Source organism: Salvelinus sp. IW2-2015, linkage group LG18 (assembly GCF_002910315.2).
Source record: "Salvelinus sp. IW2-2015 linkage group LG18, ASM291031v2, whole genome shotgun sequence".
In the NCBI taxonomy this organism is placed as follows: Eukaryota; Metazoa; Chordata; class Actinopteri; order Salmoniformes; family Salmonidae; genus Salvelinus; species Salvelinus sp. IW2-2015.
In genome coordinates, this window is record NC_036858.1 from 63,100,692 (window position 1) to 63,123,398 (window position 22,707).

The window sequence follows — 22,707 nt, forward strand, 5'->3', positions numbered from 1 at the left end:
CTAACATTCCTATCTTGCAGGAAATCATGCACAGAACGAGCAGGATGGCTGATGGCATTGTCATGCTGGAGGGTCATGTCAGGATGAGCCTGCAGGAAGGGTACCACAGGAGGGAGGAGGATTTCTTCCCTGTAACACACAGCGTTGAGAGTGCCTGCAATGACAAGCTCAGTCCGATGATGCTGTGACACACCGCCCCAGACCATGACGGACCCTCTACCTCCAAATCGATCCCGCTCCAGAGTACAGGCCTCGGTGTAACGCTCATTCCTTCGACGATAAACACGAATCCGACCATCACCCCCGGTGAGACAAAACCGCGACTCGTCAGTCTGGTCCAGCGATGGTGGGTTTGTGCCCATAGACGACATTGTTGCCGGTGATGTAAGGCAGGTCCTCACCAGACAACAGGCCTACAAGCCCTCAGTCCAGCCTCTCTCAGCCTATTGCAGACAGTCTGAGCACTGATGGAGGGATTGTGCGTTCCTGGTGTAACTCGGGCAGTTGTTGCCATACTGTACCTGTCCCGCAGGTGTGATTTTCGGATGTACCGATCCTGTGCAGGTGTTGTTACACGTGGTCTGCCACTGCGAGGACGATCAGCTGTCCGTCCTGTGTCCCTGTAGCGCTGTCTAGGCGTCTCACAGTACGGACATTGCAATTTATTGCCCTAAGTCACGTCCTCATGCCTCCTTGCAGCATGCCAAAGGCACGTTCATGCAGATGAGCAGGGACCCTGGGCATCTTTCTTTTGGTGTTTTTCTGAGTTAGTAGAAAGGCCTCTTTAGTGTCCTAGGTTTTCATAACTGACCTTAATTGCCTACCGTCTGTAAGCTGTTAGTGCCTTAACGACCGTTCCACATGTGCATGTTCATTAATTGTTTATGGTTCATTGAACAAGCATGGGAAACAGTGTTTACACCCTTTACAATGAAGATCTGTGAAGTTATTTGGATTTTTACAAATTATCTTTGAAAGACAGGGTCCTGAAAAAGGGACGTTTCTTTTTTTGCTGAGTTTACATATTAATGCCTATGATTTTGGAATGAGATATTCAACGAACAGGTGGCCACATACTTTTGGTCATGTAGTGTACAACCCCTTGAAAAAGCTGTACCAATAAAAATCCTCTGTAGCTTTGACAGTGTTTTTTATGTGTTAGCATAGCTATGATATGGACTCAGTTTCAACTCCGTTAGAAGTCCTGTCTCACCTGACGTAGCTTATCAGTATACACTGGTCAGCCAAACAGTTTGATTGATGTCATCAGAGCATGTTAAGTGGTGATTTCAACACATTCACTCATGGGTTGTTGTTTTAACGGAATAGGACAAAGTTGGTTTGTGTGTGTGTGTGTATTTTCATGCATGCGGATCAGATTCGCCTGCTCTTGTAATTCGGGGCCATCAGTGCAGACACAGTCTCACTCTGATGGACCGATTCAAAAAACTAAACACACAGAGAGTTATCTGGAGGAGCGATACAGGAAGCAGAGTGTGTGATGGGACTATGAAAGGAGATTGCTTTGATTACCATGTTAATTAACCTAGCCTCCCCTGTGGATGGATCTGTGTGTGTGTGTGTAGGTTTGTGTGTTGGCCCCCAATGCTCTTATTGAGTGATTCTTAGAGAACATGTAGAAATTGCCACTGACGATGGTAGTAATACATTTTTCCATTGAACACTACACCCACTGCCTGTGGTGCAGAACAGAGTGAAAGTGAAAACATTGTCAAAAGAAAAGGGATTTCTGACGGCCATTACCTTCATAATAGACTCCACTTCATTACTCATAAAGAACACAAACATTTTCCTGAATGTTTAGCGCCGAAAGACAAGGACAAACCTTTTGTGGGAAAAAATAGATACTGGATATATATTATTTACCCTCTCCGGCTTGACAGCTTCGACTGGTTAACACTTACAGCTGGAGGAATCACAGCTAGAGAGCCTTTCCATGGAAACCTTACACACAAACACCACACACAGCTGGGGCTTTCTGTCTAGTTTAGAACCTCCCTATAGGGATCCTAGGGGATCTGTTAGTTTTCTATAATGTTTGATGGATGTCCTGCTCCTTCTGTCTTCTCTCATTATTTAAGAACCCGCCTGTCTCAGAACATAACTCTTATATCAGTTATGTTCTTGGGGCTCCCGAGGGCCGCAGCGGTCTAAGGCACTGCGTCTCAGTGCAAGAGGCATCACTGCAGTCCCTGGTTCAAATCCAGGCTGCATCACATCCGGCCGTGATTGGGAGTCCCATAGGGCGGCGCACAATTGGCCCAGCGTCGTCTGGGTTTGGCCGGGGTAGGTCGTCATTGCAAATAAGAATTTGTTCGTAACTGACTTGCCTAGTTAAATAAAAAAATATATCAATATCACACACGCCCTCGCAGACACACCATCGGAGACGCGCCCTCGTTAATTCAGTTATTACAGACCAGCTGCCTTCCGAATTTCTTTTAACATTTGTGCCCGTGCGCACGCACACACACTTAGCTATTCACTATACTCTGCTGTTTTATTAAGACCCTATTGCCGTGACAGAGAACAGAAATCCAAGTGAAGGAGAAACTCTGAGCTGAGGTAAATTGGTTTGTAGCAGCAGTTTTACTGACGGAGGCATCGTGTGTGGGGGGGAGAATGTCTGCCCATCCGACCAGACACACACGGCCCTTTATCACTATTAGGACAGATTAGGCCGATTTCTCGTCAAATTCAACCAAAAACTAAAACCACAAAGTTGAATTACTGTCTAACGGATGCCCTGCCTTTCTTTTCTCCACACCCTTTGATTGTCTCGTCTGGCTGCCACGAAAAGCCCCCACCTTGGAGACAGTCAATCACAATATTGTGGAGCTGCTGATCTGCACAAAGTGTGTGCGTGCCACTGGCAATGTACTTTGCTGGATGATATAAGGAAGCTGAATGGCAAACCACAAGTATTTTATCGAATACACAGTTCAGGTCAATGATCACAGACATGGGGAGTACTTGTATTTACCTTTTGCTATTTCAGTTGAGGACTTGCGTGACATGGTGGAAAAGTGGCTTCCACCAGAAACTAAAATCCCATCAATACAGTATCCAAGACTGCAGTTTACACCCAAGAATCTATGGTCCATGTCTGCTCTCCAGTACACAGGAAGGTTTGACCTCAAGTTCATGATCCAGTCTCGGGTGATAAGAAAGGGACATCAAGATTCAAAGTTTGTTACAGTACAGTGGAACTACATTAAACAGTTTGCTTGCATGTGAAATGTTATGTGTGGATGATAAGGCAATCATCCCTGTCGGAGAACCTGGCCAGCCTATAGGGACGTGTAACAGAGGCAGACATCCAAGCGTTGCTCCTGTGAGTGGGCCAGTTCTAGCAGCTGCCGACCATGATTACCACATCAGTACCATCTGTCATGTTGATCCCAGCATCTCCATCTAGTTCATTCTATGATGGGAAAGTTCATGTCACTGTCAAGGACAAGATTTTCCAGCCATCCATCCCCCTTCGACACACAGTTGAAAATCTCAGCATTCTCAGAGGAGAAAACTACAGTGAAGATGTCTTTCTCAACAAGTAAATCTTGATCATTCATGGTGGTGGGCCAGACCACAGAACCACATATGCCTCTGTTCAAGCATGCCACACACTCCTGTTTGTTCAACTYGACCTTGACATGCTTATTGCCTGTAGAACAGCACCAGGTGACAGCCAGCCTGGCCAACCCTGCCGAGAGAGTTATTTCCCTTCTAAACTTGGGGCTTCAGGGAACAGCCCTGGCTAGGAAGAAGATGGAAGAATCAAATGAGAAGCGTGTGAAGAAGTGTAGCACAATGACAAGCCTACGTGAAACAGCCACCAAACAACCAGATATGAAAGAGGCTTTTGAAAATAGTATGCCAGTTTGAGCGCCTGAAGTGGAAAGGAACACACATAGAAGTACATCAAATTAAAGTCTCATTTTATTTGTCACATACACATGTTTAGCAGGTGTTATTGTGGGTGTAGCGAAATGCTTAACAGTGTCAGTACTGTACTGGATAGTATAGGAATTATAGGACTATTTCCCTCTATACAATTTGTATTTCATTAACCTTTGACTATTGGATGCTCTTATAGGCACTTTAGTATTGCCAGTGTAACAGTATAGCTTCCGTCCCTCTCCTCGCTCATCCCTGGGCTCGAACCAGGAACACAACGACAACAGCCACCCTCGAAGCAGCGTTACCCATGCAGAGCAAGGGAAACAGCCACAGGCTCAAAGCGAGTGACGTTTGAAACGCTATTAGCGCGCGCTAACTAGCCAGCCATTTCACTTCGGTTACACCAGCCTCATCTCGGGAGTTGATAGGCTTGAAGTCATAAACAGCGCAATGCTTGACGCACAACGAAGAGCTGCTGGCAAAACGCACTAAAGTGCTGTTTGAATGAATGTTTACGCGCCTGCTTCTGCCTACCACCGCTCAGTCAGATACTTAGATACTTGTATGCTCAGTCAGATTATATGCAACGCAGGACACGCTAGATAATATCTAGTAATATCATCATCACCTTCATTAAAATAAAGGTGTAAAGGTAATAAAGMTTTTTTTTTTTTTTCAATCGGACACCGATTTCCGATTGTTATGAAAACTTGAAATCGGCCCTAATTAATCGGCCATTCCGATTAATCGGTCGACCTCTAATCTGTACAGCTTGGACACCACTGACAGGGATAGGCCTTCTCTGACACCAAATATAGAACATGTAAAGAGGAGTGCTGCCATCGTCAGTGGAAAGGTGAGAGCGACCATCAACTGTGTTGAATGTATTTTTTGTATTTGTATTTATTATGGATCCCCATTAGCTGCTACCAAAGCAACAGCTACTCTTCCTGAGGTCCAGCAAAATAAAGGCAGTTTATACAATTTTAAAACATTACAGTACATTCACAGATTTCACAACACACTGTGTGCCCTCAGGCCCCTACTCCACCACTACCACATCTACACTACTAAATTAATGTGTGTGTGTGTGTGTGTGTGTGTGTGTGTGTGTGTGTGTGTGTGTGTGTGTGTGTGTGTGTGTGTGTGTGTGTGTGTGTGTCTGTGCTAATGTTTGTGTTGCTTCAGAGTCCCCGCTGTTCCATAAGGTGTTTTTTTTATATCTGTTTTTTAAATCTATTTTACTGCTTGCGTCAGTTACTTGATGTAGAATAGAGTTCCATGTAGTCATGGCTCTATGTAGTACTGTGTGCCTCCCATAGTCTGTTCTGGACTTGGGGACTGTGAAGAGACCTCTTGTTGTCACGCCCTGATCATAGTAAGCTGTTTATTCTCTGTGTTGGTTGGGGTGTGATAGTGACTTGGGTGGGTCATCTAGGTGTTTTGTATTTCTATGGTGGCCTGATATGGTTCCCAATCAGAGGCAGCTGTTTATCGTTGTCTCTGATTGGGGATCATATTTAGGTAGCCATTTCTTCATTTGTGTTTGTGGGATCTTGTTTATGTTTAGTTGCCTGTCAGCACTATTTGATTAGCTTCACGTTTCGTTCGTTGATTTATTTATTTAACATCTTTCAGTGTTCATTCATTAAAAGAGAATGTACGCATACCACGCTGCGCCTTGGTTCATTCCATACGACGATCGTGACACTTGTGGCATGTCTTGTGGGGTATGCATGGGTGTCCGAGCTGTGTACCTGTAGTTTAGACAGACAGCTCGGTGCATTCAACATGTCAATACCTCTCATAAATAAAAGTAGTCATGAAGTCAATCTCTCCTCCACTTTGAGCCAGGAGAGATTGACATGCATATTTTTTACATTAGCTCTCTGTGTACACCCAAGGGCCAGCTGCCCTGTTCTGAGTCAATTGCAATTTTCCTAAGTCCTTTTTTGTGGTACCAGCCACACGACTGAACAGTAGTCAAGGTGCAACAAAACTAGGGCCTGTAGGACCTGCTTTGTTGATAGTGTTGTTAAGAAGGCAGAGCATCACTTTATTATAGACAGACTTCTCCCCATCTTAGCTACTACTGCATCAATATGTTTTGGCCATGACAGTTTACAATCTAGTGTTACTCCAAGCAGTTTAGTCATCTCAACTTGCTCAATTTCCACATTATTTATTACAAGATTTAGTTGAGGTTTAGGGTTTAGTGAGTGTTTTGTTCCAAATACAATGCTTTTAGTTTTAGAAATGTTTAGGGCTTATTCCTTGCCACCCACTCTGAAACTAACTGCAGCTCTTTGTTGAGTGTTGCAGTCATTTCAGTCGCTGTTGTAGCTGATGTGTATAGTTTGAGTCATCCGCATACATAGAAACTCTGGCTTTACTCAAAGTCAGTGGCATGTCGTTAGTAAAAATTGGAAAAGGCAAGGGGCCTAAACAGCTACCCTGGGGAATTCCTGATTTTAACTGGATTATATTTGATAGGCTTCCATTAAAGAACACCCTCTGTGTTCTGTTAGACAAGTAACTCTTTATCCACATTATAGCAGGGGGTGTAAAGCCATGACACAAGTTTTTCCAGCAGCAGACTATGATCAATAATGTCAAAATTTGCACTGAAGTCTAACAAGACAGCCCCCACAATCATTTTATCATCAGTTTCTCTCAGCCAATCATCAGTCATTTGTGTAAGTGCTGTGCTTGTTGAGTGTCCTTCCCTATAAGCATGCTGAAATTCTGTTGTTAATTTGTTTACTGTAAAATAGCATTATATCTGGTCGAACACATTTTTTTCCAGAAGTTTACTAAGGGTTGGTAGCAGGCTGATTGGTCGGCTATTTGAGCCAGTAAATGAGGCTTTACTATTTGGTTGGTAGCAGAATGACTTTAGCTTCCCTCCAGGCCTGAGGGCATACACTCTCTAGTAGGCTTAAATTGAAGATGTGGCAAATAGGAGTGGCAATATCGTCCGCTATTATCCTCAGTAATTTTCCATCTAAATTGTCAGACCCTGGTGGCTTGTCATTGTTGATAGACAACAATACTTTTTTCACCTCTTCCACACTGACTTTACTGATTTCAAAAGTACAATTCTTGTCTTTCATAATTTGGTCCGATATACTTGGATGTTTTGTGTCAGCGTTTGTTGCTGGCATGTCATCCCTAAGTTTGCTAATCTTGCCAATGAAAAAGTCATTAAAGTAGTTTGCAATATCAGTGGGCTTTGATGAATGAGCCATCTGAATCAATAAATGAATGGAGCTGCGTTGGCTTTCTCCCCCAAAAGGTGCCGCAAAGCTTTTTACTATCATTCTTTATATAATTTATCTTTGTTTCATAGTGTAGTTTCTTTTTATTTAGTATAGTCACATGATTTCTTAATTTGCAGTATGTTTGCCAATCAGTTGGGCTGCCAGACTTAATTGCTGTAACTTTTTGCCTCATCCCTCTCAACCATACCATTTTTCAATTCCTCATCAATCCAAGGGGATTTAACAGTTTTTACAGTCATTTTCTTAATGGGTGCGTGCTTATTAGTAACTGGAATAAGTAGTTTCATAAATGCGTCAAGTGRAGCGTCTGGTTGCTCCTCATTACACACCACAGACCAGCAAATARTCTTTACATCATCAACATATGAATCACTACAAAACMTKTTGTATGACCTRTTATACACTATATTAGGCCCAGCCTTTTGGAACTTTGGTTTTCCTAGATATGGCTATTATATTGTGATCACCACATCCTATGGATTTGGATACTCCTTTAAAGCAAATATCTGCAGCGTTAGTAAAAATGTGATCAATACACGTTGATGATTTAATTCCTGTGCTGTTTGTAATTTGAGAAACCAAAAGCAAGCTGTCTAAAGAAGAACAGTTCTACGCATTACTTACTTACTTACTGATTTTATTGTCCCCATGGGGAAATTTTGTTGCAGTGTCATGTACACGTTTAAAGTGGCGTTTAAATACAAAACAAAATTGACAATACAACTTTCATAACAGTTACATACCAATAAAAAAWWWTTTTTTAAAGACTAGCTTGCTGGCCTTACTGAGTCGATAGGAACATTAGCCCGAGCTATTTAGGAGGGATTTGACACCTGGCACAAATGATTGTCTAGTTGTGTTTTTCTTGCTGAGGGGTGCCCTATACCTGCGCCCAGAGGGGAGTAGTTCAAAGTCAGGGTACAGGGGGTGGCTTGGGTCTAAAATGATTTTGTGAGCCTTGCGGAGGGCCCTGACCTTAAAGATCTCATCCAGGCCTGTCTGTTTGACTCCAAGTACCTTGCTTGCTGTGGTGATAATCCTTCTCAGCATATTTCTCTGGCTGACAGTGGCATTGCCAAACCAACAAACAAAAAAAAAAGTTAAAATACTCTCAATGAAAGATTTGTAAAACAGAAATAGTATAGTACAGTCTATCTTAAAAGATCCCAGCTTTTTGAGAAAGTACAGTCTCTGTTGGCTCTTTTTGTAGATCAGGTCTGTAAATTTATTCCACTGAAGGTTATTGTCCAAGAGGACACCCAGGTATTTATATTCCTCTACAATCTCTACTGTATATTCTGACCTCTGATAGATGTTGCAGAGGTAGGTGTAGTACACTTCCTGAAGTCTATGCACATCTCTTTGGTCTTGTTGGTATTGAGGACCAAGTGTGATTCCTCACACCGCTCTACAAAGTCATCTAGTACCGGGCCACAATGTTCCTCGTCATCATGCAACAGGCTCGCGTCATCAGCGAACTTAACGAGGTGTCTGTCAGGATGGGAACTAGTACAACTATTAGTGTAAAAGATGTACAGGAGTGGGGACAAAACACATCCCTGAGGAGAGCCTGTGTTGATATTGCGTATGTCTGACACGTGGGGACCTATTTTGACTCGCTATGAGCGTTGGCTCAGGAAGTCCAACAGCCACAAAGCCAGCCCCCCGAACGAGTCTCTGTGCCAGAATGTAGGGCTGGATTGTGTTGAAGGCAGAAGAAAAGTCAACAAACAGAACCCTAACATGGGATTTGGCACCCTRTAGATGTCTGTAGACCATGTTAAGGAGGGTAAGAATGGCAACATCAACTCCTCTACTGTGCTGATAGGCAAACTGAAATGGATCGAGGAGCTTCTGGGTGGCGCTGAGAATATGACTTTTCACAATTTTCTCAAGGCATTTCATTACTAAGGATGTCCAGGCGACAGGGCGGTAGTCATTCAGCACAGAGGGACTAGATGCTTTAGGAATTGGTATAATTATTGAGTTTTTCCACAATACTGGCACGTGTTGCTGGTCGAGTGAGGATTAGAAAATGTCTGTAAAAACACCAGCCAATTGTTCAGCACAGTGCTTTAACACATGTCCACTTATTTTGTCTGGGCCTGGGCTTTTGTATGTGTTACATTCCCTGAACAACTTCAAAACATCAGACTGTTTCACAACAACTCTCTCAAACATTTGTAATGATGCTTCCATTTGTTTTACCTCAGACACCAAGTTGTCTGATTCAAATCTTGAGAAGAAAACATTCCGTTCGTTAGCCATGTTCTGGCCCTCATGTCTCCCAAGGTCAGCACTGGGTTTTCCCCTGTCTATGTGGGGGGCACTAGCCATGGATTTAATCCCTTGCCAGGCCACCCTTGCGTTTCCTGAGGAGAGGGTTGTGGATGAGAACGTTTTTACATGTGTTTCAGAGCTTTTCCAAGAAGACAATCCATATCACGAGCAGATAGTTACTTTCAAGGGGCTAACCTGTGGAATGCAAGTGGAGATGCAGTATTACTCAGCAATCACAGTGTCATTCCCAGATGTGTGTGTCCATTGTGGATGTCCAGACGTTCTTGAGGGTGAAGAYGTGGTGAGGCTCAAACAACAATTCCAACATGTCCGGCCAATGTGCCCAGTGTGTTAGCAAGAAGGAAAGCAGTTCATTACGAGAGCTCCAATAAATCTAAAAAAGAAAAGAACACCCTGGAGACCAGAATAAACAACAAATAAAGGGCAAAACAGACCGTGCTGTTGAACAGTAAAAAGCAGCAGGTGATTGTGCTATTACTTCTGACCACAGAACATTGGCTGTAATTTTCATTTCCAGACGATTCTACATGTTGAATCGTTGTTTGTTGACACCCAGTAGGTGATTTACTGCACACGGCCGACTTTAGRTATGGTGTCTTGTGAAGCTGTTCTTAATTTTTATCAGAGATTTTTTTTTAAATCAGGAATAAAGAAACTGTCACAAGTTATACTTCCCATTGTGTTTCATTTCTCATGGTTATAACTACATTGTAACATCTGTGTTCTTTTTAAGAAAAATAGTGTKGGTTTTTGCATGGAATAATACTCTTGAAGCTCACATTAGGCCTAGAGCCTGCATAKGTTCCTACTGTAGGACAATGTGGTCAAGTACTGTTAGTGCTTATCCACTTAATATATGTTTGTTTTTTTTGCTCACTCGCCTCACTTTCTGGGGGGAAATTCCATTAAACAGTGAATGAATTTTGTCTGGCCTTAGAAAACCCATCTAAACTGTTTTTGCTTTGTCATTATGGGGTATCGTGTGTGGATTGATGAGAAGAAAACAAACAATTTAATCCATTTCAGAATAAGGCTGTAACCTAAGAAAATATGTAAAAAGTCAAGGGGTCTGAATACTTTCTGAACGCACTGTACACAATGTGGCCTTAATCCTATATATTTTGGCCTATGTGGATTATAATTTTTTATTTTCTGAGACATTTGTGTTTGTGTGATCATATATGCACGCACGTGTGTGTGCTTGACTATGTGGAGAGAGATTTCTCTCTCCGTCTTTGTCGCCTCAGTGCTGTGTGTGTGTTTCTGCCTTACTTTTGAGTGTGTTATCTAACCTAGTGTGGGACCTGATATAAAGGTATTAATCCAGTTTGCAGTGAGGAGAAATGATCCATCTTCCCCTGTAGGAGCCTCTGCTCCTCCAAGTCTAACTTCTGTTGTTCTCCCTCCTATAACTAGATTACACCATGTTAATAGCTGATGTGGAATCGCTGTAAGCTCAGTATTGATGACTTCAGCCAGCTAGAACTAGTAGTGATGAACCACCGTTTTGGGAGTGTGTGGGAGAGCCAAGCAGTGTGGCAGTTTGAGTTTTGAGAAACAAAATAAAACATTTTTTACGTGAATATTGGTGCAAAAGACAGTAATTAGAGAAAATGGTTGTCATAATGCCAATGTTTACTTGTTTACGTCTCCTGGTAGATACAGCGGGTTTGATACCTTAGAGAAGATGCTTTTTTAAAACTTTTCAGGAAGTAACCCCTCTGCTATTTGGCCCATACCTCCAACAGACAATTAAAACTGTGTGAAAAAACGGCTCTTACTTTAACTACCGACAAGACAATACTCCTCTGCATAATATTCAAATGATAATGGTGTATGTGTGTTTGTTGCCCCAGGCATATCAAACACATTATTAATATTGATCATTATGTTGGCTGGCAGTTAGGCTATCGGTTAGAGCATTGGGCCAGTTACTGAAAGGTCGGCTCTGGGATTCAAACTGGCGACAAGGTGAAAGATCTTTCTGTGCCCTTAAGCAAGGCACTTAACCCTAATTGCATATAAAACACAATTGTACATGTGTGGAACAGGACAAATATCAGCACCCACAAAAGTATTATTATTGTTCCCCAAGTAACTGTGTGCTTCTCTCCCCACCTCCTCCTCCAGCTCTCCCCATGGTGAGGAACTGGGATGGTTCTACTCTGGCCCCTCAGAGCAGGTCTATGGGGGATGTGGAGGAGCTGGCTGCCAGCTACGAACGCAAACTCATAGAGGTGGGTACTACTGTTACTGTCTGACTCAGTCTTACCCCTACCACTACTTAGGGAGCTGAGATGGCTGCATTTACTTTATGTTCGTCATTTTGTCTTTTATTATTTATTATTGTTGTTGCATTTTCGAGAAGGAAACTGGAAGTACTGTAAGCATGTCGTTGGATGGTGTATACCATTTGTATCCTGTACATACGACTAATAAAAGTTTAAACTATCTACACAGTCATCACTGATCAGTGAAGCAAGAAGATTGATTTCACCAATCCAGCCTGGTCAGATCACTCAGTAATTACTTRGAGAGGATTTGTTAAGTATTTCAACAGAGCCATGGAGTTTTGTAGGTAGCTGATGCACAGTTCCAACTCTGTTGTTACACATGGTGATCTAGCCTCAGTCACTCAGAGACAGAGACAGGGAGTGGGTGGTTCTGGGAGTTCTTGGCATGCTTGGTACAGTAACTAATGACCAACCGACAGTGTGACACTCTGAGCTGAGTGACAATGACAGAAAAATAACTGAAAAAACACCGCCCTCCTCTATTCCAATGAGGTTTTCCATCAATTATTCCGAAGTGTTTTATATTTATTTTATAATAAATAATTCTGCTATTTTTTCACTTATTTCTGAACTGTCTTATTGATGCYATATTTACTTGCTTGTCGGTCTCAATAGGGCTTCCCTAAGCAGAGTAGACAGTACATTTGTTGATGTTACCAACTGGTTTGCCTGTTTATGCTCTCTCTGAAGTTGTAGAAACATGCAGATGGTTAGCTAGTGCTGTTGTCTGTTGCTATTGACAATGGGTTTTACATTCCACTGTGGCCACAGTGAAATGGTATAGAATTGGATATGGAATAACCACCTGTATAATCTAAAGTCTTTCTAACCAGACTTATTGTAAGGTACTATTATGGGATGTATTAATGGTTTTGTGGAGGAGAGATGTGTATGTGATAACAATGTGATATGGGTCGGAGACTCCTTTGGGATCTCTGGATCTTTTGATGTGTTTTCTCTCTCTCTCTCTCTGTCTTTCTCTCTCTGTCTGTCTCTGCCTCTCTCGCTCTGTCTCTCTCTCTCTCTATCTCTCTCTCTCTCTCATTCTCTATCCCTCTCTCTCTCTCTCTCTCTCTCTGTATGTCTCTGTCTCTCTCTCATATTAATTATCCAGCAGCAGAAACACCACAACAATTATTAAGTCTTTCTTTCTGTTTAGTTTAGAAAAGACTCACAATAATAGCAGCCTGGAAACATGCTCCACTCATATATTGATCTTAAAAATTAATAAGAAGGATGGATTAAATAAGGCCCAACAAATTGCCTATGTGTGTGTTTGTGTGCCCATCTGAGTGGAGTGAACAGCTCAGCATGTGGTGTGCCCCCCCCACCCCCACCCGGGTCACTTCCTGTTTGTAGTGATTTCTGGGTAAAGTGAGAGAGGGACTGTGTGCACCCAGGCACTGACACCAATCTCTCCCCTATCTTCCTCCCTCCTCTGAGGGAAAGCTAAGCCTGTCGTCTCCTCTTTCCGCTTCTCTCCGCTCTCTCTTTAGACTCGTTTCACATCCAATTACTTGTGTTAGATAGCAGGTCAGCTATGGTGGCCGTTTCTGCTTGGGATGGTACTCCCAGCTCAGCATCAGCACATCCTGGGGAGAGAGTGGAGGAAGAGGGAGTGAGGGGAGGAAAAGAGAGCGGGAGGGAGTGAGGGGAGGAAAAGAGAGCGAGAGGGAGGGGAGGAAGATAGGATGGAAGGTAGAGATGGAGGGCGGGATGGACAGAGAGCGAGGGAGGGAGGGAAGGGTGGGAGGGAGGAAGAGAAAGGGGGAGGGTAAGAGGGAGAGAGAGAGGGCGGGAGGAAGAGGAGGGCGGGAGGAGGGAGCGGGAGGAGAGAAAGAGGGCGGCGGAGGAAGAGAAAGAAGAGGGCGGGGAGGAAGAGAGGGAGGGCGGGGGAGAAGAGAGAGGGGGAGGAAGAGGGAGGGATGGAGGAGAGAGAGGGAGGGGGAGAGGGAGGGAGGGGATGAAGATAGAGAGAGCGAGAGAGGGAGGGGCGGAAGAGAGAGAAGGAGGAGGGAAGAGAGGGCGGGAGGGAGGAAGAGAAGAGGGAGGGCGGAGCGAGAGAGAAGGGGGGAGGAGAGGAGGGATAGAGAGGGGAGGGGATGAAGATAGAGAGAGCGAGAAGGGAGGGGCGGAAGAGAGAGAGGGGGAGGAGAGAGAGGGGAGGGAAGAGAGAGGGAGGGTAGGAAGGAAGAGAGAGGGAGGGAGGTAGGGATGGGCAGAAGAGAGAGAAGAGATGGGGAGAGAGAGGGAGGGGAGGGGGAGGGAGAGAGAGGGGGAGGGGATGAAGATAGAGAGAGCGAGAGAGGGAGGGCGGAAGAGAGAGAGGGAGGGAGAGAGAGGGGGGGGGATGAAGATAGAGAGAGCGAGAGAGGGAGGGGCGGAAAGAGAGAGAGGGGGGAGGAAGAGAGGGGAGGAAGAGAGAGGAGGGTAGGAAGGAAGAGAGAGGGGGGAGGAAGAAGAGGGGAGGAAGAGAGAGGGAGGGTAGGAAGGAAGAGAGAGGGAGGGAGGGAGGGATGGGCAGAAGAGAGAGAGAGATGGGGAGGGAGGGGAGAGAGAGGGAGGGAGGAGGGATGGGCAGAAGAGAGAGAGAGATGGGAGGGAGAGGAGGGAGGGGAGGGAGAGGGAGGGATAGAGAGGGAGGGAGGGGATGAAGATAGAGAGAGCGAGAGAGGGAGGAGGGCGGGAGAGAGAGAGGAGGGAGGGAAGAGAGGCGGGAGGGGAGGAAGAGAGGGGAGGCGCGGGAGCGAGAGAGAAGGAGGGGAAGAGAGGAGGGATAGAGAGGGGAGGGGATGAAGATAGAGAGAGCGAGAGAGGGAGGGCGGAAAGAGAGAGAGGGGGAGGAAGAGGGGGGAGGAAGAGAGAGGGAGGGTAGGAAGGAAGAGAGAAGGGGAGGGAGGTAGGGATGGGCAGAAGAGAGAGAGAGATGGGGAGAGAGAGGGAGGAGGGGGAGGGAGAGAGAGGGGGATAGAGAGGGAGGGGAGAGAGAGGGGAGGGGGATGAAGATAGAGAGAGCGAGGAGAGGGAGGGGCGGAAAGGAGAGGAGGAAGGAGGGAGAGAGAGGGGGAGGATGAGAAGAGAGAGAGCGAGAGAGGGAGGGGCGGAAAGAGAAGGGGGAGGAAGAGAGGGGAGGAAGAGAGAGGGAGGGTAGGAAGGAAGAGAGAGGGGGGAGGAAGAGAGGGAGGAAGAGAGAGGAGGTAGGAAGGAAGAGAGAGAGGGAGGAGGGGATGGGCAGAAGAGAGAGAGAGATGGGGAGGAGGGGGAGAGAGAGAGGGGAGGAGGGATGGCAGAAGAGAGAGAGAAGAATGGGAGGGAGAGAGAAGGGAGGGGAGGGAGAAGGGAGGGATAGAGAGGGAGGGAGGGGATGAGTAGAAGAGCGAGAGAGGGAGGGGCGGAAGAGAGAGAGGAGGGAGGGAAGAGAGGGCGGAGGGGAGGAAGAGAGGAGGGAGGGGGGAGCGAGGAGAAGGAGGGGAGAGAGGGAGGGGATGAGAGGGGAGGGGATGAAGATAGAGAGAGCGAGAGAGGGAGGGGCGGAAAGAGAGAGAGGGGGAGAAGAAGGGGGAGAAGAGAGAGGGAGGGTAGGAAGGAAGAGAGGAGGAGGGAGGTATGGATGGCAGAAAGAGAGAAGAGATGGGAGAGAGAGGGAGGGGAGGGGAGGGAGAGAGAGGGGGGATAGAGAGGGAGGGAGAGAGAGGGAGGGGATGAAGATAGAGAGAGCGAGAGAGGGAGGGGCGGGAAGAGAGAGAGGGAGGAGAGAGAGGGGGAGGATGAAGATAGAGAGAGCGAGAGAGGGAGGGCGGAAGAAGAGAGAGGGGGGAGGAAGAGAGGAGGAGGGTAGGAAGGAAGAGAGAGGGGAGAAAGAGGAGAGGGAGGGCGGGAGCGAGAGAGAGGAGGGGAGAGAGGAGGGATAGAGAGGGGGAGGGGATGAAGATAAGAGAGCGAGAGAGGGAGGGCGGAAAGAAGAGAGAGGGGGAGGAAGAGAGGGGAGGGAAGAGAGAGGGGGGAGGAGAAAGGAGAGGAGGGAAGGAGGATGGCAGAAGAGAGAGAGAGATGGGGAGGAGAGAGGGGGAGGGGGAGGGAGAGAGAGGGAGGGATAGAGAGGGAGGGAGAGAGAGGGGAGGGATGAAGATAGAGAGAGCGAGAGAGGGAGGGGGAAAGAGAGAGAGAGGGAGAGAGAGGGGAGGGGATGAAGATAGAAGAGCGAGAGAGGGAGGGCGGAAAGAGAGAGAGAGGGGGAGGAAGAGAGAGGGAGGGTAGGAAGGAAGAGAGAGGGGGGAGGAAGAGAGGGGAGAAGAGAGAGCGAGGGTAGGAAGGAAGAGAGAGGGAGGGAGGAGGGATGGGCAGAAAGAGAGAGAGATGGGGAGGGAGGGGGAGGGGAGGGAGGGATGGGCAGAAGAGGAGAGAGATTGGGGAGGGCAGAGAGAGGGAGGGGGAGGGAAGAGGGAGGATAGAGAGGAGGGGAGAGAGAGGGGGAGGGGAGTGAAGATAGAGAGAGCGAGAGGGAGGGGGGAGAGAGAGAGGGGAGGAGAGAGAGGGGAGGGATGAAAGATAGAGAGAGCGAGAGAGGAGGGGCGGAAAGAGAGAGAGGGGAGGAAGAGAGGGAGGAAGAGAGAGGGAGGTAGGAAGGAAGAGAGAGGGGGAGGAAGAGAGGGGAGGGGAGAAGAGAGAGGAGGGTAGGAAGGGAGCAGAGAGGAGGGAGGGGGATGGCAGAAGAGAGAGAGAGATGGGAGAGGGAGGGGGAGAGAGAGGGATGGGCGGGGAAAGAGAGGTATGGATGGCCGGGGGGAGAGGAGGGGCGGAAGAGAGAGGGAGGGGGGATGGGCGGGAGAGAGAATAGGCGGAGAGAGAGAAGGAGGGAGGAAAGAGAGAGGGAGGAGGGGCGGAAAGAGAGAGAGAGGCGGAAGAGAGGGAGGGGCGGAAGAGAGAGGAGGGAGAGAGAGGGGGAGTGGCAAGAGAGGGAGGGATGGGCGGAAAGAGAGAGGGGGGGGGGAGAGAGGAGGGTAGGAAGAAGGAGAGGAGGGGGAGGAGGAGCGGAGGGAAGGAAGACGGAGGGAGGGGGAGAGAGGGAGGAGGGATGGGCAGGAAGAGAGAAGAGAGAGGGGAGGAGAGAGGGAGGGAAGGGCAAGAGAGGGAGGCAGGGTGTGGCGAGGAGGAAAGAAGAGACGGGGAGAAGAGGAGACAAGGAGAGGGAGGGAGGCGAAAGGGAGGGGAGGAGAGAGTGGGAGGAGTGGAGTTGAGGAAGAGTGAGAGGGAGGGGAGGAAGAGCTAGAGGGGAGGGGGAGGAAAGAGAGGGGGAGGAGGGGCGGAAGAAGAGAGAGAGAAGGATGGAGGGAGAGGAGGGAGGGGAGGAGAGAGATGGAGGAATGGAAGAGGACGGAGGGAGGGAGAGAGAGCGAGAGGAGGTAGGTAGGAGAGCGGGAGGGAGGCGAGGAGAGAGAGGAAGAGAGAGGTTGGAGGGGAGAAGAGAGAGGTTGGAGGGGAGAAGAGAGAGAGAGGAGGAACGGAGAGAGAAGCTGAGCGGGAAGGGAGAGAGAGGCGAGAGGAGGTAGGAAGAGTGGGAGGGAGGGAGGAGAGAGAGAGAGGAGGGAGGGAGGGAAGAGTGGGAGAGAGGCGAAGACTAGGGGAGGAAGAGATAGGGGAGGAAGAGAGATAGAGGAGGGGAGAGGAGCGAGGAGAAGGAGGAGCGAGGGAGAAGGGAGGAAGAGAGAGGGGAGGGAGGGAGGGAGGAAGGAAGAGCGAGAGAGAGAGGGGAGGAAGAGAGAGAGGGAGGAGGGGGTGGGCGAGGGGAGGAAGAGAGGGAGGGTGGCAGAAAGGGAATGAGGGTGTAGGCGAAAGGAGAAGAGAACTGTCAGTATCACCTGCATCACAACGATGCCATATAGAACTGTCACAAGCAGAGAGTGCCTGGGCCAGGAAACTTTACTGTTAAGTTAGTTTGTAGGTCCAATAGAACTTACCATAAACCTAAACTAACTCTGCTTTCAATAAGATTCATTGCTATTTCTGAGAGTTTTGAAGGAAAGAGCTGAAATACACAAGCACAATGACAATGTTTCTAAATTCAAACCCAGTTAAACAAAACATTGAATGAATGAATGCAGTGACTTGGTCCTTTCTTCCTGACCAGTGCTGCATTGTGGGTTTTGAGGTTGGAAGTGTTGTCAGCCATGTGTGAACTCCTTGCCTTTTAACCACATTGGGAGTGCTAGCCTAGCACATGGCTGTGGTGGGCTGGAAATACACCTCTATGTGCAAGTCAGCCGGCACGGCCTCGGAGTAAAAACGTATCTCCCTCTCAATGAGAATTAACTGGTTTCCTTCACGCTTCAAATMAATTRTCTCTTTTTTAATGTCCTATTTGAAAGTTACAGCACAAATAAAGAGGTGATGAATGGATGGAGTGTTGCTGAATTATCTGATGTTCTGGAATGGTCTCATATTCTACACTCTGATTTGTAGTTATTCCGAAATAACAAAACATGCCGAAAAGCTGCTGTGTTGTTCAGTAGTTCAATATAGCTAGGTCACAAATCCCCACCTACGGTTTGCAATGCTCCCACGTAGGGAAAAGGAGGCTGTGTGTTCGTGGGCCTGTGCCCTCCCAGGCCAACCCATGGCTGCGCACCTGCTCATTCATGTGAAATCCATAAATTAGGGCCTAATGAATTTATTTCAATTGATGGATTTCTTTCTATGAACTAATACCGACTGGGTCTATCAGTGAGTTTTGTTGTTCAGAGGTGGTAGCTAGGAACCTTTCTGATGTGTTATTCAGTGTTCCCCACAGGGAGGCTGTCAAAGGTGACGCGGCTGTGTTGGACCTCGCTGTCGGTACTGATGGTACCCAGCCTGGCCTTTTCCAAATGCCAGCTGAGTCGTGTATGTGTGTGCATGTCACTGTTGTGCTTATTTCAGAATTTGGGAATTGACCACACCCCACAGGATATAACATTTCAGTTTGAGTGACAGAATTTAATTCTGAACAATTCAAAGAAATTCCACTCAGTCGTAGAACATGAGAGTTTCATTGCATCTGACAGGTCACACTTCCAGATACCAAAAAATGTAACTTTTCTGTGAAAACAATGTTCATATATACTATTGTAACCTTAGTGCTTAGAATAGCCAATTACACTGAGTGTACAAAACATTAGGAACACCTTCCTAATATTGAGTTGCACCCCCCCCCAAAAAAGAAAACGCCTAAATTCGTCGGGCATGGACTCTACAAGGTGTTGAAGCATTCCACAGGGATGCTGGCTCATGTTGACTCCAATGCTTCCCACAGTTGTGTCAAGTTGGCTGGATGTCCTTTGGGTGGTGGGCCATTCTTGATACACACGGGAAACTGTTGATCCTGAAAAACCCAGCAGCGTTGCAGTTCTTGACATACTCAAACCAGTGCGCCTGGCACCTACTACTGTTCAAAGGCACTTAAATCTTTTGTTTTGCACATTCACCTACGGGTTTGCGATATTGAGAAAATATAATATCACAGTATTTTTTATTTTTTATTTACGGTATTTGACAGTATTATGTTTTTGAATAATAAAAGTTCTACATTTTCTTTATGAGTAGTGCGTGACCTCAGGGTGGAAACACATGTATTCTAAATGATTTCAATGGTTCCTTCTCCATTCTGATTGTTTTATACTGTTCAATTCAACTTCAACCTAAAATACTTTTCAGCATTTTCCTCAATTTCTGCATTTCCTGCACTCATTGTAGATAAGTTCCACACTGCCACGTAGGGCTGCACGATATGGGCAAGCAATTTAGGCCTAATTTCTTACCAAATGTTGCAATTGTGGTTTAGAGCAAAACACTTGGGTGAACTGTTGGAATCATGGAAATATAATGATTATTCTAATTATATAGTTAGAATATAATAGTGGGCACTTTGAATACAGTGTTGTTTGTTTAACATGACAACAAATGAAAATGCCAGGGAGGAGTAATTGTGACAGGGTAGGAACCAAAGTGATGGTCAGTGTTTCCTGGAGGACCCTATAACCTTTGGCTGCATTTAATGTTTTCTCTTAACTACTTCATGTAGCTAACATAGTCATGCTTCACGTATTCCTTTTTTATTTAGAAGATACTGTTGCACAAACAACATGCTGATTTAGGTTGCACCATCCCTGTTATTATCAGGCCGTATTAGCTAGCTACATTCGCTCTGATTCAGTACATTTACAGGCTAGCTAGCCAGCTAACTAGCGATTAGCATTAGTGGCTAACACGATTTTGGCCCAACTTGCTAAGAAAATACAAACTAGCTACTTGCAGATGTAAGAAACACGAACTAATTGTGGATTTATATTAAGAAACATCAACATTTTTGCATGTGTTGCATTGACCATGCAGACTGAAAGCAAGTTGTGGTCAAGCAAGTTGAGTGACAGGGGGCGGGGCTAGGTCTGTGTGGAAAGCTACATGGAGAGAGAGAGTGGAGAGGGATCACTCAAGTAACGGAGTAAACTATAAAAATGGATGTTACACACTGCATATCACATTTAACAAACTAAACATTAAAATACCGTTATAGAAGGTAAAGTAAAAACCCAAACCGGTCTGTGCATCAATACCGGTATATAGTAAAATACGGTATACTGCCCAGCCCTACATTCGCCCTCTGAATGGCACACATACACAATCCATGTCTCAATTGTCTCAAGGCTTACAAATCCTTCTTTAACCTGACTCCTCCCCTTCATCTACACTGATTGAAGTGGATTTAACAAGTGACATCAATAATGGATCATATTTTTCACATGGATTCACCTGGTCAGTCTGTCATGGTGTTCCTAATGTTTTGTACACTCAGTGCATATTTCCACCAACCTTTTTATTTGTTTGGCTTCTTTTAAGGCTTTAGGGTGTGCTTGCACGTGCAGTGGTGTAAAAATATCTGTACTTTACCTTACATTTATTTATTTTTTTGACAACTTTTACACCATAACATTACTTAAGAAAACATGTACTTTTTACTCCCATACATTTTCCTTGACACCCAAAAGTGCTTGTTACATTTTGAATGCTCAGGCAGGACAGCAATATGGTCTAATTCACACCTATCAATATAACGTATTGTCATCCCTACTGCCTCTGATCTGGCGGACTCACGAAGAACGAATACTGCATTTGTAAAAWTTTWACTTTTTAATTTCACTCAAGTATGACAATTGATTACTTTTCCCACCACTGCATTTAACCCTTGTGTAGTCTTAACATTCTGTATACTCCCCCTGTCCTAAGGGTAAAACAAATGACCCTCCTTCACTAAACCCCTAAAATAAAGCAGCTTAATTGAATTTTAAACCCCAAATCTATTTTGCATGAAGAAACAACCTGTCATTCATCACAAACTTTGAATATCTGGGTTTTCCCTCTTCACAATGCAGAAAGACTGCATTTAAACAGTGGACACCACTCATTTTTATTACAACACACCTGTCATAATTGTTTTCCTTATTAAAGTAGAGGTTTATTATTATTATTATTGCTAAAGGTACTGCATAGGTATAAACAATTTTTAGCAAGAGATAGCACCTGTATAGCCTAAGAAAGTAGCAGAAATGTGCAGGAAGTAGTTTTGAATGCATTTTATTGAAGGGAAACAATAACAGTCTTGAACTTTTTGGGCAACATAGTGATATTGTTATATACTGTACAATAAGGAATTCAACTATAAAGTACTAGTCTTCTCCCATTTTTTGAACCATTGCCCCCACCCACAAGGTGTATAAACAACAATAAATAGCATAATAGATACAAAACAAAAACGTGAACATAAATCAATCAACTCTAATTAGCACATGTAGGACAGTATGCAAGTGTGTGTGCATGGACTTTGCAGATGTATTTCTCATGTGCAGCACATAGTATTTGTTTAACAGTCCTTCTTGGGGGGGGCAGAATTGGCATCTCCTCTTGCCTGCCCCAGCTGCAGGTGAATCAGGACAAGATTCAGCCTTCTGAACAGTTTTCACAAACACAGCAGATGCTACTGTGTGGGGAGGCACTCCCTTCTTTGAATGTGTGGGGTTACAAGTGCCTTTCCCAGCTGCTCCAGGAACACCCTCCTCTTGTTCCGCTTATCAGGCATCCAGGTAGGGTTGATCTTGTTCCATATCACGAAGGTGTTGTATGAGGACACATCATTGATGTTATGGAAGATGACCAGGGGCCAGCGGGCAGTCATCCTCCTGCAGCTGTAAGTTCCAATCCCATTGTCCAGGTTGTCCACGCCTCCTTTGTTGTGGTTGTAGTCCAGGATGATGGCTGGCTTCCTGTCCTCTCGATCACTGATCTCAGCCGTTTTGTGCATTTTGCTCAGGAGGACCACATTCTTGTTCCTCTTTGGGAGGTAAGAAACTAGATGTGGTGGGGGTGAAGGCAAACTTTGATGAGAAGGCCTCTCTCCCCCTTGTTGCGAGGATTGCAGGGGGAGATCAGGCTTGTTCTTTCTAACTGTGCCAACCATGGTGATCTTCCTCTTCAGGAGCTGCTGGCTGAGTTCATAAGAGGTGAAGAAATTGTCACARGTGACATTGTGCCCCCTCAGTCCATCTGTCACATCAAGCACAACCCGCATCCCCTGGTTCTTCTCCGGGCCTCCACTGGTCGGCTTCCCCGTGTAGACTTGCATCTTCCGAGCGTAGCTGGATTGTGCGTCACAGGCCACCCGTATCTTGATGCCACACTTTGCTGGCTTGCTGGGCATATACTGCTGGAAAGGACAGCGACCTTTTGACAAAGAGATTACTATCAGCAATTAGTATCAGTGTCACAGAAAACAGTCACATAAATCAATGATATTACAACAATACATAATACAATTATTTGTACACTGGTGGTGTACAGCTTTCATGGAAATATGAACAAAGGCGATGTTACACTTTTAGATG

General features: G+C 45.9%; 1 protein-coding gene across 1 annotated transcript in view; it reads left to right on the top strand.

The window, feature by feature from the left end:
• LOC111978102 (sorting nexin-29) overlaps positions 1-22,707 on the top strand; it is a 186,852-nt gene that overhangs the window by 93,668 nt on the left and 70,477 nt on the right. The window contains 1 exon segment of the mRNA XM_024007911.2: positions 11,634-11,740. Within this exon segment, the coding sequence (XP_023863679.2) occupies positions 11,634-11,740 (107 nt within the window).